The 13,048-nt window shown below is 43.5% G+C and overlaps 1 protein-coding gene across 6 annotated transcripts in view; it reads right to left on the reverse strand.

Moving 5' to 3' along the window:
- MAP2K5 (mitogen-activated protein kinase kinase 5) overlaps window positions 1–13,048 on the reverse strand; it is a 273,046-nt gene that overhangs the window by 26,553 nt on the left and 233,445 nt on the right. For 4 of the 6 annotated variants that reach the window (XM_043555086.1, XM_043555085.1, XM_043555090.1 and 1 more), the window contains one exon: window positions 11,109–11,154. The exons of the other annotated variants lie outside the window; for them this stretch is intronic. In XM_043555086.1, coding sequence (XP_043411021.1) covers window positions 11,109–11,154 — 46 coding nt within the window. The remainder of the gene's footprint in view (window positions 1–11,108; window positions 11,155–13,048) is intronic. 6 annotated transcript variants of the gene reach the window in all.

Genomic DNA, 13,048 nt, shown 5'->3' on the forward strand with positions numbered 1-13,048 from the left:
AGTTAACCTTTCTAAAGCCCCAGTTTAACACATCAGTAAAATGGGAATAAGAATGACCCTTGTAGTGTTTGTGTGAAGGTCAGATGAGTAATTTATATGAAAGAACTCTGTAAACTCAGGTGTTCAAAAAATGTTATGTTTAGATGAATTTCGCTCTCTACAAGAAATCTTTTTTATTTTAATGTTAAAGGGTGGAAGCCTTTCTGCATTATCTGCAGCTCCGAGACGCACGCAATCCAATCCTCACTCCCACTGCTTTCAAGTAAGTTCAGAGAAAATAAGTTGTAGTATGGGTTTTGGCTACTTTCCCTTATGACCCAAGCTGTGTCCCATGCAGGAGGTAATACACTCACATAAATAAATGTTCTGCAAGGCCTGGCTTACTTGTCACCCATTCACAAAGCCATCCTGGAAAACCCTGGCTGGAAGAAATCACGCCTTCTGCAGAAGACGTTTTTACCTGTTAAATTCATATCATTCCAGTTCGATAACTATTTAGCGCGCATTCTACTTGGGGCTAGGGACCGGGCAGGAGGCTAAGGATACACAGGTAGGTAAGACATAGTGTCCTCCAGAGACTTGTGGTCTTGTTTATGGATGATTACGAGTTATGTGAACAAGTTACCGCCACAAAGCGTGAGAAGTGTGCCAGCAGAGGCACTTGCCGGGAGGGAGGGTGTCGTAAAACAGGAAGTCGTGCCCTCCCGAAGCAGGCCTGGGAGGCTTCTCAGAGGCTGTGCGAGTGAATACTCATTTTCTATCTAAGTCTACTTCTAATCCTCGACAAGCGCTGGGGGCTCTTAAAGTTACTGAAACGGCAGGATTTCACCACGTGGACGTGAGGAAATAGTACAAAGCAAAGACACAACCATGTGAGAATGCCTCATGTGTGCAGGCACCGTGAGGGCGTCGGGGCACCACGCGGGCACAGCGTGCATGTGGGGGAGCACCGGAGGGGTGAAGGGGCACTGAAGGTGGGCAGGGGTAGGTGAGGCAGGGCCTCTGGCAGGTCTCCCATTCTGTCCAGTGCTTGGTTGTTTCTATCCTCCTGTTCCTTGCTAGACCGTAAGCTGGCTGAGGTCAGGATTCAGGGCTGACATACAGCTTTCCTGGCATTTCCAGGCTGCACTGCAGGGCGGACACTTGACGAATAAAAATGGTGAGAGAACACTTGTGATGCCCAAAGCGTGTCCCCTCCTATCTCACGAGAGTAGAATATCTGTACCAGACGTGCGGCGGGTTATAATTCAGCCAGCCCTCTAAATCTACCCTTACGCCTTTCTTTGGTACTTAACCCACTTTCCAGATGACGCGGCATTGCTGCCTGCACAGAAGAGCTGGGCTATTTCCGAAGGCGGGAAGGACGGCGTGCCCAGCCCCAGCTCAGCTGACCTCCCTGACAAGCGGAGGAAATGCCTGCCTCGGGGAAAGAACTTTCCAGCCCGGGAGCTGGTGCCTCAGGCCCTGCACACACCAGCATTCCAGGGTTGCCGACGTGCCTTCCGAGAGTTAGAGCCGGAGTATTCCAGAGGCAAGGCTGTGGCTTAAAAAAAAAAAAATCATGTTTAATTTAAAAATTAGAAACTGGAGCAGGCTGTGAGCACAGGGGTTGATTGAAACAAAATTTAAATTCCTGTCAAGCCCATTTAAACACGGGGGCCCTTCATAGACAATTAGCTGCTCCCTGTGAATGCTGAATAAACTCAGGCCTGGTCACTGCGAGAAGACAGGCGCCTACTGTGAGGCACTGAAAAAAAAATTAACTAAAATCAGGCTGTATGAAATATTTCGCCTTTCAGTATATCACAGGGGTTTGAAAGTGTAAACAAGACAAAAATCGATTCCTTGGTGCCCTCAAATCAATCCCCCAAAATGGTTAGGGCATCTGTTTCTGCTAAATTTTGTTTACATCGGCAGATTTGCCTTAATTGCGGCTGTTTGTCTCCTAGTGTCCCTGGGGCCCTAATCTCCCGATTACTAATACTTAACACTCATTTCACATCTAAAGCTACTTCTAATCCTCAACAGGTTTTGGGGGCTCTTAAAATTATTGAAGCCACAGAGGCGGGAGACACAGCCTCTTTGTGAAAGGGACATTTTCTTATCTACTACCAGCTGGGCCCAATCATCACCAGGGATGGTGACAACAAAGGTGCTAAAAGGCTCTTCCACAATGACTGCTGCTCCACTGGGGATTCAGAGGATAAAAAAGAGCTTTGATGGAAAAATCTGAACAAGAGGCTAGAGCAGTCCAGCCAAATAAAGTTACTGTCATAATCAAATGCTGTCAATCACCATGAAAATCCAATTAAAAATGTTTCAGCACAGCCCTCTTAAGTGGAAAAATGTACCCTATTTATACAAATTTTTGTCAACGCCACACCAATCCCACAATTAGAAAGTCCTGCTATTAATTGAACGCACCTCCCCCCCACTCCAAGTTTAAAAACAGATGCAGGCCATTCTGAAGCTTTCCGAGGGAGGTGAGACACACGTAAGCTATTGGCATACAATTAAGAGTTAATCGGGTTACATCTGAAAATTCCATTTTTATTTGTGTCAAGGGAACCTTTGCACAAATAAACGAATGCTACCTAGCCTCCTACTTCAGAATCAGTGACCATTTATATTAAGAGAACAGAGAAACGGTAAACCAGGATACTGGAAAGAAACTAGTCCATGCTCCGGCAAATGTCTCTCGGTAGACCAAGACCTAATGTTTAATTCTAATCTTGAAAATTAAATAGAGGACAGAAGGCCCAAATGTCTCCACTGCCTTTAGGCAGTCTCTAAATGGCCAAGCGAACCTCAAATTATCTGCAGGCAGATTTGGCCCCCCAAATAACCGTGTATCTACAAAGGCCCCACTGAAACCACAAGACTCCGGATCCCCAAAGGTCTCTCTCAAAACTGCTACAAATTAAAAAGCAAACAACCCATTAAACAAATCCAGCTGGTTTCAACTGTAAATACGAGGATTCTAATATTTTTCCAGCCCTTGAAATTCCTGGTTAGACTCATTAATTATTGATAAGAATCGCATCTATTTATTGGAGTGTACTCACAGGAAAACAAGTTTGCTGCCTTCAACAGCAATTCCCAAATCACAGAGCTAGGCTTCAGATCCTTTTATATTCCCCCCTTCCCCTCCAAATGGCTAAATGTCTCCGGTCTTTTTCAACTTGGTCCATTATTCCCGAGAGCTAGGGGCTGGGGTGGCATGCATCTGCTATGCTGATAGATAAAGACCTTGAAGTCCCCCTGCCATCAATCTAACCAAGCAAAGATGGTGCTGGCCAGGTGGTCTCCTCTAGGGTCTTGGCTCTCTGACGACCTCTTGATTTGGAATTAACTGTCGGGAGCGAATTCTCAAGCGGTCGGAATGCACGCAGACGATCACAGGTGCTGAGCAACAACTACCTAACACGGTGGTATTCCTCCCATACTTCAAGGTGGGCTGGCCGGACCCTGGTGCCTGTCCTGATTGGTCACACCCATGCTGAACTGGTTGGTAAATGCTTCGAATAGCATCCCTGCAAACACTGTGACATCTTAAAAACTCCTTTATTTTGACACCACGTTATTTTACCCAGATGACCTCTGAGCAAGTCAAACAAAGACCTCTGATCAGACCATGCATCCTAGTGTGGTCACCCTGACTCATATTGTATGTTACAATGTCCAGAGATTGCTTGTTCTTGGGTCAGTCTCCTCAGCTTTATTGTGTGAGCTCTTGGAGATCAACGGGCCTATCTTGTGTGTCTATCTATTCGATGTCTAGTACAGTGTTTTATTACACTGGACGAGAGAGGCTGGCACGTGCAAAGAGTAAGTGATGGTGATTTCTCTTCCTGCGAGTAGATTAAAGACCTCGCCCGAATGGCAGTAGCATAGATCCGTGCTAGGCACTGAATTATGAGAGCATGACCCTCCTTCAAGGCACTTACAATCTAGTTGGAGAAAAAAGACATCAAACTAGTGAGTTTCACCTCTGGCTGCTCCTTGTAATCACCTGAAGAGCTTTAAAAAATAAAACAGTACCTGCTCCGTGGCCCAAATGCCAGAGATTCTTTGATCTGGGCTGGGATCCAGGCATTGTTTTTTTCCCTCTGATTTTTAACCCACTTGGATGATTCTGAAGAGTTGCCAGCTTTAGGAACCACTGTACTACACGGACCAACTTGTGAATGTAAGATGAATATGTAATTTGTGTAATTAAGTGCTGTTCCAAGCGAGAGACAATAAATTCTGGAGTGCTTCAGAGCAGGGAGTGCTCCACTCACTGGGACGGGGAGGAGGATAGAGACCTTCGGGGACAGGGGAGAGGAGGGCATTCCAAACCGAGGCCGCCACCCTAATCAAAGAAGCTGCCAACAGGCTGAGTGGTGTCACATGAGGACCTAGTGACAACATACTCCCAAGACCCGGCTTAGCTCGCTGTGAATGTGGCAGAGAGCTGAAGGGCAGCCCAGGCGATCGACTTTCTGGCATCCAGGATAACCAAACTCTTTTTGCGGTCAAGGCCCCACAGCCTCATTGTTCCATGGAACGTGATGCCGGGAAGATGACAGTTGGCCCAGTAGAACAAGAAAGAAGCCTTGCAGGCAGGAGTTCAAAAAACTGAAATCTTAAACAGGCAAATCATCACCATATTAAGAGATCTGACCTGACTGATGGAGGAAAAAAGTTATCCTTAACTGGGAAATTAAAATTGTTAGATCCCCCATGATCAAGGAGTGACAGATTTTATCTATCTGTATCTCTCTTGCTACATGCATGTATATAAATACACACACACACACACACACACATTTATCTGCTAAAGTCTCGTGAAAAGATTAAGCAGTCACGTCTGTGGAAAAACAAAGCTTGTTTTCTGGGGTTATAATCTCTCTGTTCTTGCTGAAGTGCTAACGTGTCATCAAAAATTCAAATTAAAGCTGTCTGATTTAGTGCGATCTCAAGCATCCAGACAGTGATTCTGCCGTTGTAATTATGTGCAATTAAAAAGCTAAAATCAACTTCTTACTAGTGGATTCCTATTTATAAGCAGACACAAACAGATGATTTTAATGGCCTTCAGAACTTGAAAAAAAAAAAGTCATTACATGGTGGTCAACTGGACCTTGTGTGGAGCCCCCCAGGCTTCTGTGATGCTATTTGCGCTTGAAGGAAATACTTAGCTGAAGTTACAATCCCAGCCAGGGTTTCTCCCTACAAATTCTGGGGGCCTTAGCTAATGAGCTGATTTGCACCTCCAGATGAACAACCGAAAATGATGTCTGCAAGAATGGGCGGCCAGACACACACAAGTCTGGCCCTAAGGGTCTGTTTTAAAATACGAACTTTAAGACACAGGTGATGTGGTAGATGTAGTAAGATACTAGATGTAGTAAATGTTACCCAAGTTTAGAATTGCTTGTGAAATCATCATTAGCATCTTGCAAAATTTAGATTGCAAGCAGAGTGGTCCATGATCACTATATGCAAGGAGGCTGATGAAATGCGCCTTTCCTCCTATCTGTACTTAGGAGACATGTAAACTCTAGATCAAAATAAACCGAAGCTCATCTTGGAGCTCAGTGGAATGTGGTGGTAATGTTGACCTTTATCTGAGCCCTGTGCTCCCAGAAAGAAATACAGATGAGAAGTCTCCCCCGCTCTTTTGTTAGCTACAAAGGACCACCCTGCTTTCACAGACCCTTTTCCATCCTTCCTCCTGACTTCCATAAGACTGGCTGATGACTTCCTGTTTACCTGCGTCCGTAACCTTGGCCCCCTCCCTTTCCTCTGAGACGGTCCCCGTTAGTAAACATTCTCCATATTGCAACAGCCTGAACAAAATCATCTTCTTGACTGTCCAGTGCATTCTGACTATTGCGGTGGCCAAAAGGTTTGGGGCTAACAATGGTGAACAAAGCCATCTGGTGTAAATCCAAAAGTTACACTGGAATTGAAGTGCTGGACAGATGAAAATCTGACATGGTGCTTTCTCCAGTTTCTGAAAGGGACTGTGCAGATGTCCAGTTTATCACACCCAATGATTAACTGAGAGACCAAGCAACCAAACTATCTGAAAATGTAATTACAATCAGGTTTGGATAAGCAGAGAAGCTACCAGTGACAATTTAATTTAGAGGAGTTAAACAAGTTAACATCTCTTTGCAAGTAATTAAATGTTTAAACAGATTTTTCTGGAGCAGTTTGGTGTTTATTAGCCCCCAAACAATACCACCTCTTATACATAAAGCCTTTTCTGAGAAATGAGATGCCTTCAAGTTTGCAGCTGCTGGGATTTAGATGAAGCAGAGGAAAAAAAAAAATCTAAAAGCACTATTTTGATTGTAACTGACATCCCTCCCTCAAGATCCCACACCTGCGTTTTATATTTCCAGTCCCACGATTTACTTGCTTTCTAAGCAAAATGTCAAATTTCAATTGCAAACTGTATTCTGTGTTTCTGAATCGAAAACCAAAAAAACCCAAACCTGAGGAAATGCTAAAGGAGGAAGCCCTGCTCTGGAATGTACCAGGAAATGCACAAAATAACAGACATTATTGGAACCTAAGGAGAAAACCCATGTTTTTAAACAATTACTAGAGCAGTATAGTAATAGCATAAAGACAATTTCTGCGCCAGCTTGTTTCTCTGAAATTCTCTCTGCCACTGAACAGCTAGAACAGATAATAACTATTAGTAAATCAAACTCCTCTGCAATATCCAGCTGTGCCTCACGCATTTACATACAGATAGAATGGGTATATGTTTTTAATATGTATGTGATCCGTACTTTTACCACAGCCGAAGTGCATGCTACAAAGAAGGAGGAGAATGGGAATCGGATCAGCATGAGATAATAAAGTGGCCTAGATAAAGTATTAGCCAGCGATTGATCTCAAACCGGGATGCTGCTTCTTCTGACCTGATTACTTACTATGCATAGATTCCATTAAATAGAGCTTAGACATGGAAAGCTTCTGGAAATACTCTAAATGCATAGAAGGATCTACAGCACTCCGAACCCAAATTGTAACTGCAGAGGTGCCCACGGCCCCTACCCTCCCTCCCTGAGTCAAGGCCCACATTCAGGATAGGCTGGTGAGGTTAAAGGGCCACCTGACAGCTGGTGAGAAGCCCTGCTGAGTCCCACAGGGAGGGCTTTTCCCTTCTCTCCCCTATGCCAGGCCAGCACCCTCTGAGTGGATGCCTCCCTCCTGAGCTGCTTCTCTGGTCCTGGCGGCACAGTGCTAACTAACAGAATGAAAGGCAGCGAGGGAGCTTAACAATCATTCAGGGTCACGGTCCCGTTTGAAAAACTGATGACAGCCATGAATTCTGCTTTTCAGGAAAGAATGCAAATCCCCACATGCATACACGATGTTGGATGTAATTTCAGGGGCTCTAACAGACTTCCTGAAGTCACAGACCCTAGGTCAAGGACTGGTGATCTTGTCCATCCCCTCTGTTTTGCAGATGAAGACACGAAAGCAGGGAGGGAATGGGGAGCTGCTGACAAGGGAAGGGAAGGGAAGTGTGGAGGCTTTCCTGCTAAATCACAGCCTGACCTTACCTACCAAAGAACCCCAAAGGAAGACTAACTCAGCAGAAGGAATTCTCGTGGCTTACCTGAGCAAGGCTCTATTCAATAATGCCTCTCACCAGATCCCTTTTAGTCACAAATACTTAAACCCACAATTTGAAGAGCAAACCAGACCTGAACCTCTCCATCTCAACATGCTCCCACCTCAAGCTGTCTCTCTGTTTCTGAACCTAGAGGTCTGGTTTTTATTTTGTGTTCTTCAACCTGATCATTGACATTTGGGGAAAACGTCTCCATCACCCTTGCGTTATGGTCTTCTCCCTTCTTGCTGCGTTCTTGCCAACCCGTCCCAGTGGGCAACAGCTGTCCCTCACTCCACATAAGCTGCAACATCCCTGCCTGGTTGTCTGAAGCCTGGCGAACATTCTGTCTGCCATCTCCATAGTTTCTACAGCTTGGAAACTTATCTTCTAAGTTTGCAGGTCCTACGTCACAGAACTGGCATAGCGCTGACACAGGTCTTTCCTGCAATTTATACCCAGGTGATTTAAAAGTGGGTTCTTTAATAAGGGCATCATTTTCTCAGGAGCAGAAAGAGTGTGTTGGGGGTGGGGGTCAGCATGTTGAACTTTCTTGGCTGCCTCCATGGCTGGTTTTCCTTTTTTGGGTATAACCCTGACTCCTGATTTATGCAATAGGTCTTAAAAGACTAAAGGATGAAGGATTTCCCTATTCTTGAATAGAAGTCCACTGACAAAGAAAGGTATGGGTTGGTGGGTGGGTGGGTGTGTGGCTTCTATGTGAAATCAAAGTTTTCAGACTTGGACTAGGGTATCTTCTACAAGAGGGGGAATTTCTTAACAGATCACCCAGTGGGTGAACGTGTTGCCTATGTGAATTCCACCTTTGTGGCTTTGGGACTCCCCGAGGCCAATGTCAAAATGATTTCTGTTCCAAAAGACACCAGAGGTTTCACAATGCTCTGAAAAAGTCTGGCCGTCTACACACTCGTGCTTTGCGGAGACTGTTTCCTTTGCCTGGAATGTCCCCTTAAAAACGCTCTACTAAAGTTCAGTTCATCCTCCAAAGGCCCTTTTCTTTAAAAAAAAAAAAATTTTTTTTTAACCTTTATTTATTATTGTTGAGAGACAGAGAGACACAGAGCGTGAGCAGCAGAGGGGTAGAGAGAGGGGGAGAACAGAATCTGAAGTAGGTTCCAGGCTCTGAGCTGTCAGCACAGAGTCCGACACGGAGCTCGAACTCACAAACTGCGAGATCATGACCTGAGCCGAAGTCAGTCGCCCAACCAAACGAGCCACCCAGGTGCCCCTAATGGCCCTTTTCAAAGGCTGCCTTCTCCATGTAGCTTTTCCCCACTTCCCCAAATGGATCCTCACAGGACTCTGCTGTTATTTTATGGCAGTTACTTTATTCTAGTGATTCCTCAAGCCAGGTTACAAGCCACTTTCTCTCCCATTCCCTATTTGGCTCAATATTCCGGTCAGAGGCAAGCAGGGCCCAGCTCTCTTGACCACAGGAGGCACACACACATTGCAAGTTTCCTGCCTCCTCACTGAACCCTTTCTAAGCCAGGGGGCCTCACCGGTGCGGCACCTAAGGGAATACGTCCACTTAATTCAAACTGAGGACAGTCCTAAAAATGTTACATTAAGTATAGGATGATGCTTCCTCTGACTACATTTTTCATTGTATTTTATGGATTTTATTTGTTTAATGTATATTTTAAACTAATCTATTTTTTTTAATGCTTATTTATTTTTGAGAGAGAGAGAACGAGCATGAGCGGGGTAGGGGCAGAGAGAGAGGGAGACAGAGTATGAGCAGGGGAGGGGCAGAGAGAGAGGGAGACACAGAATCCAAAGCAGGCTCCAGGCTCCGAGCTGTCCGCACAGAGCCCGTTGTGGGGCTTGAAACCACAGAACGCAAGATCATGAACCGAGCTGAAGTCAGATGTTTAACTGATGGAGCCACCCAGGCACCCCGTATTTTATGGATTTATTGTCATTTATTAATTAAAACCATGGGACAGCACACACCAGCGTGCACAGTTGTAGAGAGAGCTACCGGAATATGTATTCCTTGTCTCTCTCTACACACACACACACACACACACACACACACACCCCTTTACATACACTTGCTTCCAAGGCACTGAAAGTACTCAGCCTTTAGCCTTGTCTTTATGACTTGTCGCCCTGGAGTTGTATTCCTTACCAAGACATACATACATATGCATTTATGGGCGTACGTACGATCTGCAGTGTTTTATTTATAAGTGGCCAGCTCATTGCAGCACTGAAACATGCATTTACAAACAGATATCTGTTTTATGAAACCCTATTCCTTTGTTTTAATAGCTGAGCTATCCAGCCATAGCATAATAATGTACAAGGTAAATGGGTCTCCATCTCTAGAACCTGTTCCAAGTTTTCTCAAATGTGACTAACTGCAAGAATTTCCCGACCATCAAAGAGACGCCACCACCAAAAGACCAGTTTATTCTAGACATGAAACCTGCACAGTTATAAATTGCAGAGGTTTTAGGGGTGAACTTTAACTTGAAACTACCCTGAAATAGAAGATTTGCTTCAGGGGTAACACGAAGGAGAAAACTACCTTCCTCGAAAGCACTCATGATGCAAAAGGGAAACATGCTGTTATTGTACATTCCAGGATGAAATCTGTATTATATAGAAGAAGTCTGGGCACTTGGGGTGTTTATTAGGATGGCATACAATGGATGAAAACCTCTGAACTGGTATCTGTAAAATGCTTATTGTTAAAGTGGTGAAAGAACATTGGCCGGAATTTGCTGAGTGCAATAATGTAAAGATAGGGAATGGTTTAAGCAAAACGTAAGAAAGAGCAGACTATAATTATTACTTACTAATGCTCGATGCTAGCGTTATTCTAACAGCTTGTGCACTGTCAAATCAACAATCTGCACTAAATAAATGACCATTTGGGAATTGCTAGGGAGCGTCTCTGTTCCTCTCCCTGCTCGACTAAAAACTGTCATTTGCAATCAAAGAAAGCGGCCTTGGAGCTGAGAACACAGCACCCGCAGCCTTAGAGTTGTCTCTTTCTGAGTAAAGACCAAAGATTCACATTAACTTGATCTTTTGCAGCCAATCTAATTTCATCCTACATGAATCCAAGAGGACTCCACGCCACGATGAGAATTTCCTGTAGGACTGCGCTAAAAACTTAATATGCTGACTCTCTTTTCTGTTACCAATCCTCTAGATTCTGAGAGGCTGTAACAGCAAATGAGGACAAGGAAGTAACCCAGATTAACTTGTGATCCTTGAGTGTGAGGCGAAGGAAGACAGTTCAGCCTTGTGTCGAAAAAGTGGTAGGTTTTTAAAAAGTAGAAAATGACTATCTGAGGCTATGAGCTTCACAAACACCTACCCAAATGGAGTAAGTAATGTGGCCTCTCCAGAGCCTGTGGATGTTTTAAATTCCATTCTGGTTCTTTTAACAGAATATTAAGCACAGCCATATAAGTAGAGAATTCTAATGTAACTAAAAATATGTACTTACCATCAGGTCCTCAGGTGCTGGTCTTTCTTTTGGTTGTTTTCGCATGCTGTAAAAGGGGGGGAAAAACTCATTGTTATCTGTATCGCTTACAAATTTGTGCTGTATTTCCCACCGTTGACTCTATCACCTGGAATCTGAATGTTTTCAAATTTACGAGTTCAATTCCTGGCCAAAGTATTAGCATAGATTCCTATCTTTTATTTTGGCCTTTAATTATCAGATTTTGGGAGACTCTCATGAATCAGAAACACCAAGATTTTTGAGAGAGAGTTATGCTTGCAATACAGATGAAGAATGAATTTAAAAATGTGAAAAAAAACCCTGGCAATATTTCTTCCTGGCTCAGTTTTCGATGTATTTCCAACTTAAATCTAGGGAACAATGTAATTCTTTTTTGGTAACTGGGATAAAGTAATAAGAAAAGAAACATGACTATCAGGTCAAATGAAAAAACATCTTATTCCTTTCATTATTTCCTTGAATGACAAATAATATATAAAGACGTCAGGAATCTAGATAATGCTATAAAATTACAAATGGGCTGTTACATTATCTCCACTTTCTTTTATTCTGGCTACATAATGCAAGTTGATATTCATTAAATAGCTGTGGGGGAAGTTAAGTTTGTTTAAGCTGCTTAAAGAATCCCATTCCTCATACAAAATATTTCTTGTCTCACATGTAGTACGTATAATCAGTAGCTGTATCATGTACGCAGCTACATGATGAAGCACTCATACGTGGCACTGACGTGACTATGGGTAACTACCTATTTGGTGGCCGTATCTGTACTAAATTCAGAGTGTCTGTGGCACGAAGTCATGAAAAGATGACTGCTTCTTCTATTACTTCAAAATCACACAGATGCTTCTCTTTACATAAGGCGACCTCTAACAAGCTAGAAGAAAACCCATCATATAATCCCTGCATTTGCTGACTATTTTTTTTTTTAAGTAGAAAGACTTAATGATCATTTGGTAAATAAGAACCGTAGTTATGAACCATTAATGGCATCGAGGACATTTGCCTTCCCTATAAATAACCATATGCACCTCTCAAATACTGCATCCATTAGCAAGTAATTCAAGCTGTCTCGCCGGTGGAGTTGGTAACAGTCCTAATCTGACATTCCAAAGTAGCTGTATCTCTTGGGAAAACAAGGCTATTACCCACTATCATTTCTGTTTCAGCTTGACATCTGTGGAAATTTCAACACAGGTTATCCCTCCCCCTGTCTCCATAAAACTTCTACACAGCAGCTGATTAATTTTTTGGGCAGAAGGAAGGTAAAGTCTTATCTGCTTTTCCCCATCTGCCCAGAACCAGCTACACCCCCAAGTAGGTCTCAGGCCACACAGCGAGATGCACAGCCGTCTGATCACAAACCCCACATCTCCGGGGCAGGTGATGCCCAAACCAGCACCCCGGGCAGTTTAGGAATGGCACGGTTTATGTTTCAATTTCTGCATTTCAAAATGGGGCCTTCCCATGATGTGCTTCTGAGTGTTTCTAGGAATTCCATGTAAAGGAAATTAAGAGAGATTAATCCACATTTCTGGATAATGGCTCTATATTATCAATGAGCCCAGGAGTCCAGTGTTCAGCCAATATATGTGCTTTTTCCGACATGGCATGCTTTGGAAATAAAATGACTGCAGGGTAAAAACAGTTTTTAAAAGCTACAGAATATTATATTAGTATTTTAAATAAATAGAAACAGTGTTAATAAAATTTTTAAAGTCGGGGGGGGGAATCTCTTCCTCACATATTTGTCTATGGAATATAAACTGTATGAGACATTTTTATTAAGAGGTAACATATTACACTTAGTCAAAAAGGTGATAAAGCTTGACATTTATATTAAGGAATATTTCTTGGTTTCACTTTAGTGTAATCATCAGATGGATCATGGGGGTGGGGAGGGGAAGGGGACAGTGTAC

The sequence above is a fragment of the Prionailurus bengalensis genome, chromosome B3 (assembly GCF_016509475.1).
Source record: "Prionailurus bengalensis isolate Pbe53 chromosome B3, Fcat_Pben_1.1_paternal_pri, whole genome shotgun sequence".
NCBI lineage: Eukaryota > Metazoa > Chordata > Mammalia > Carnivora > Felidae > Prionailurus > Prionailurus bengalensis.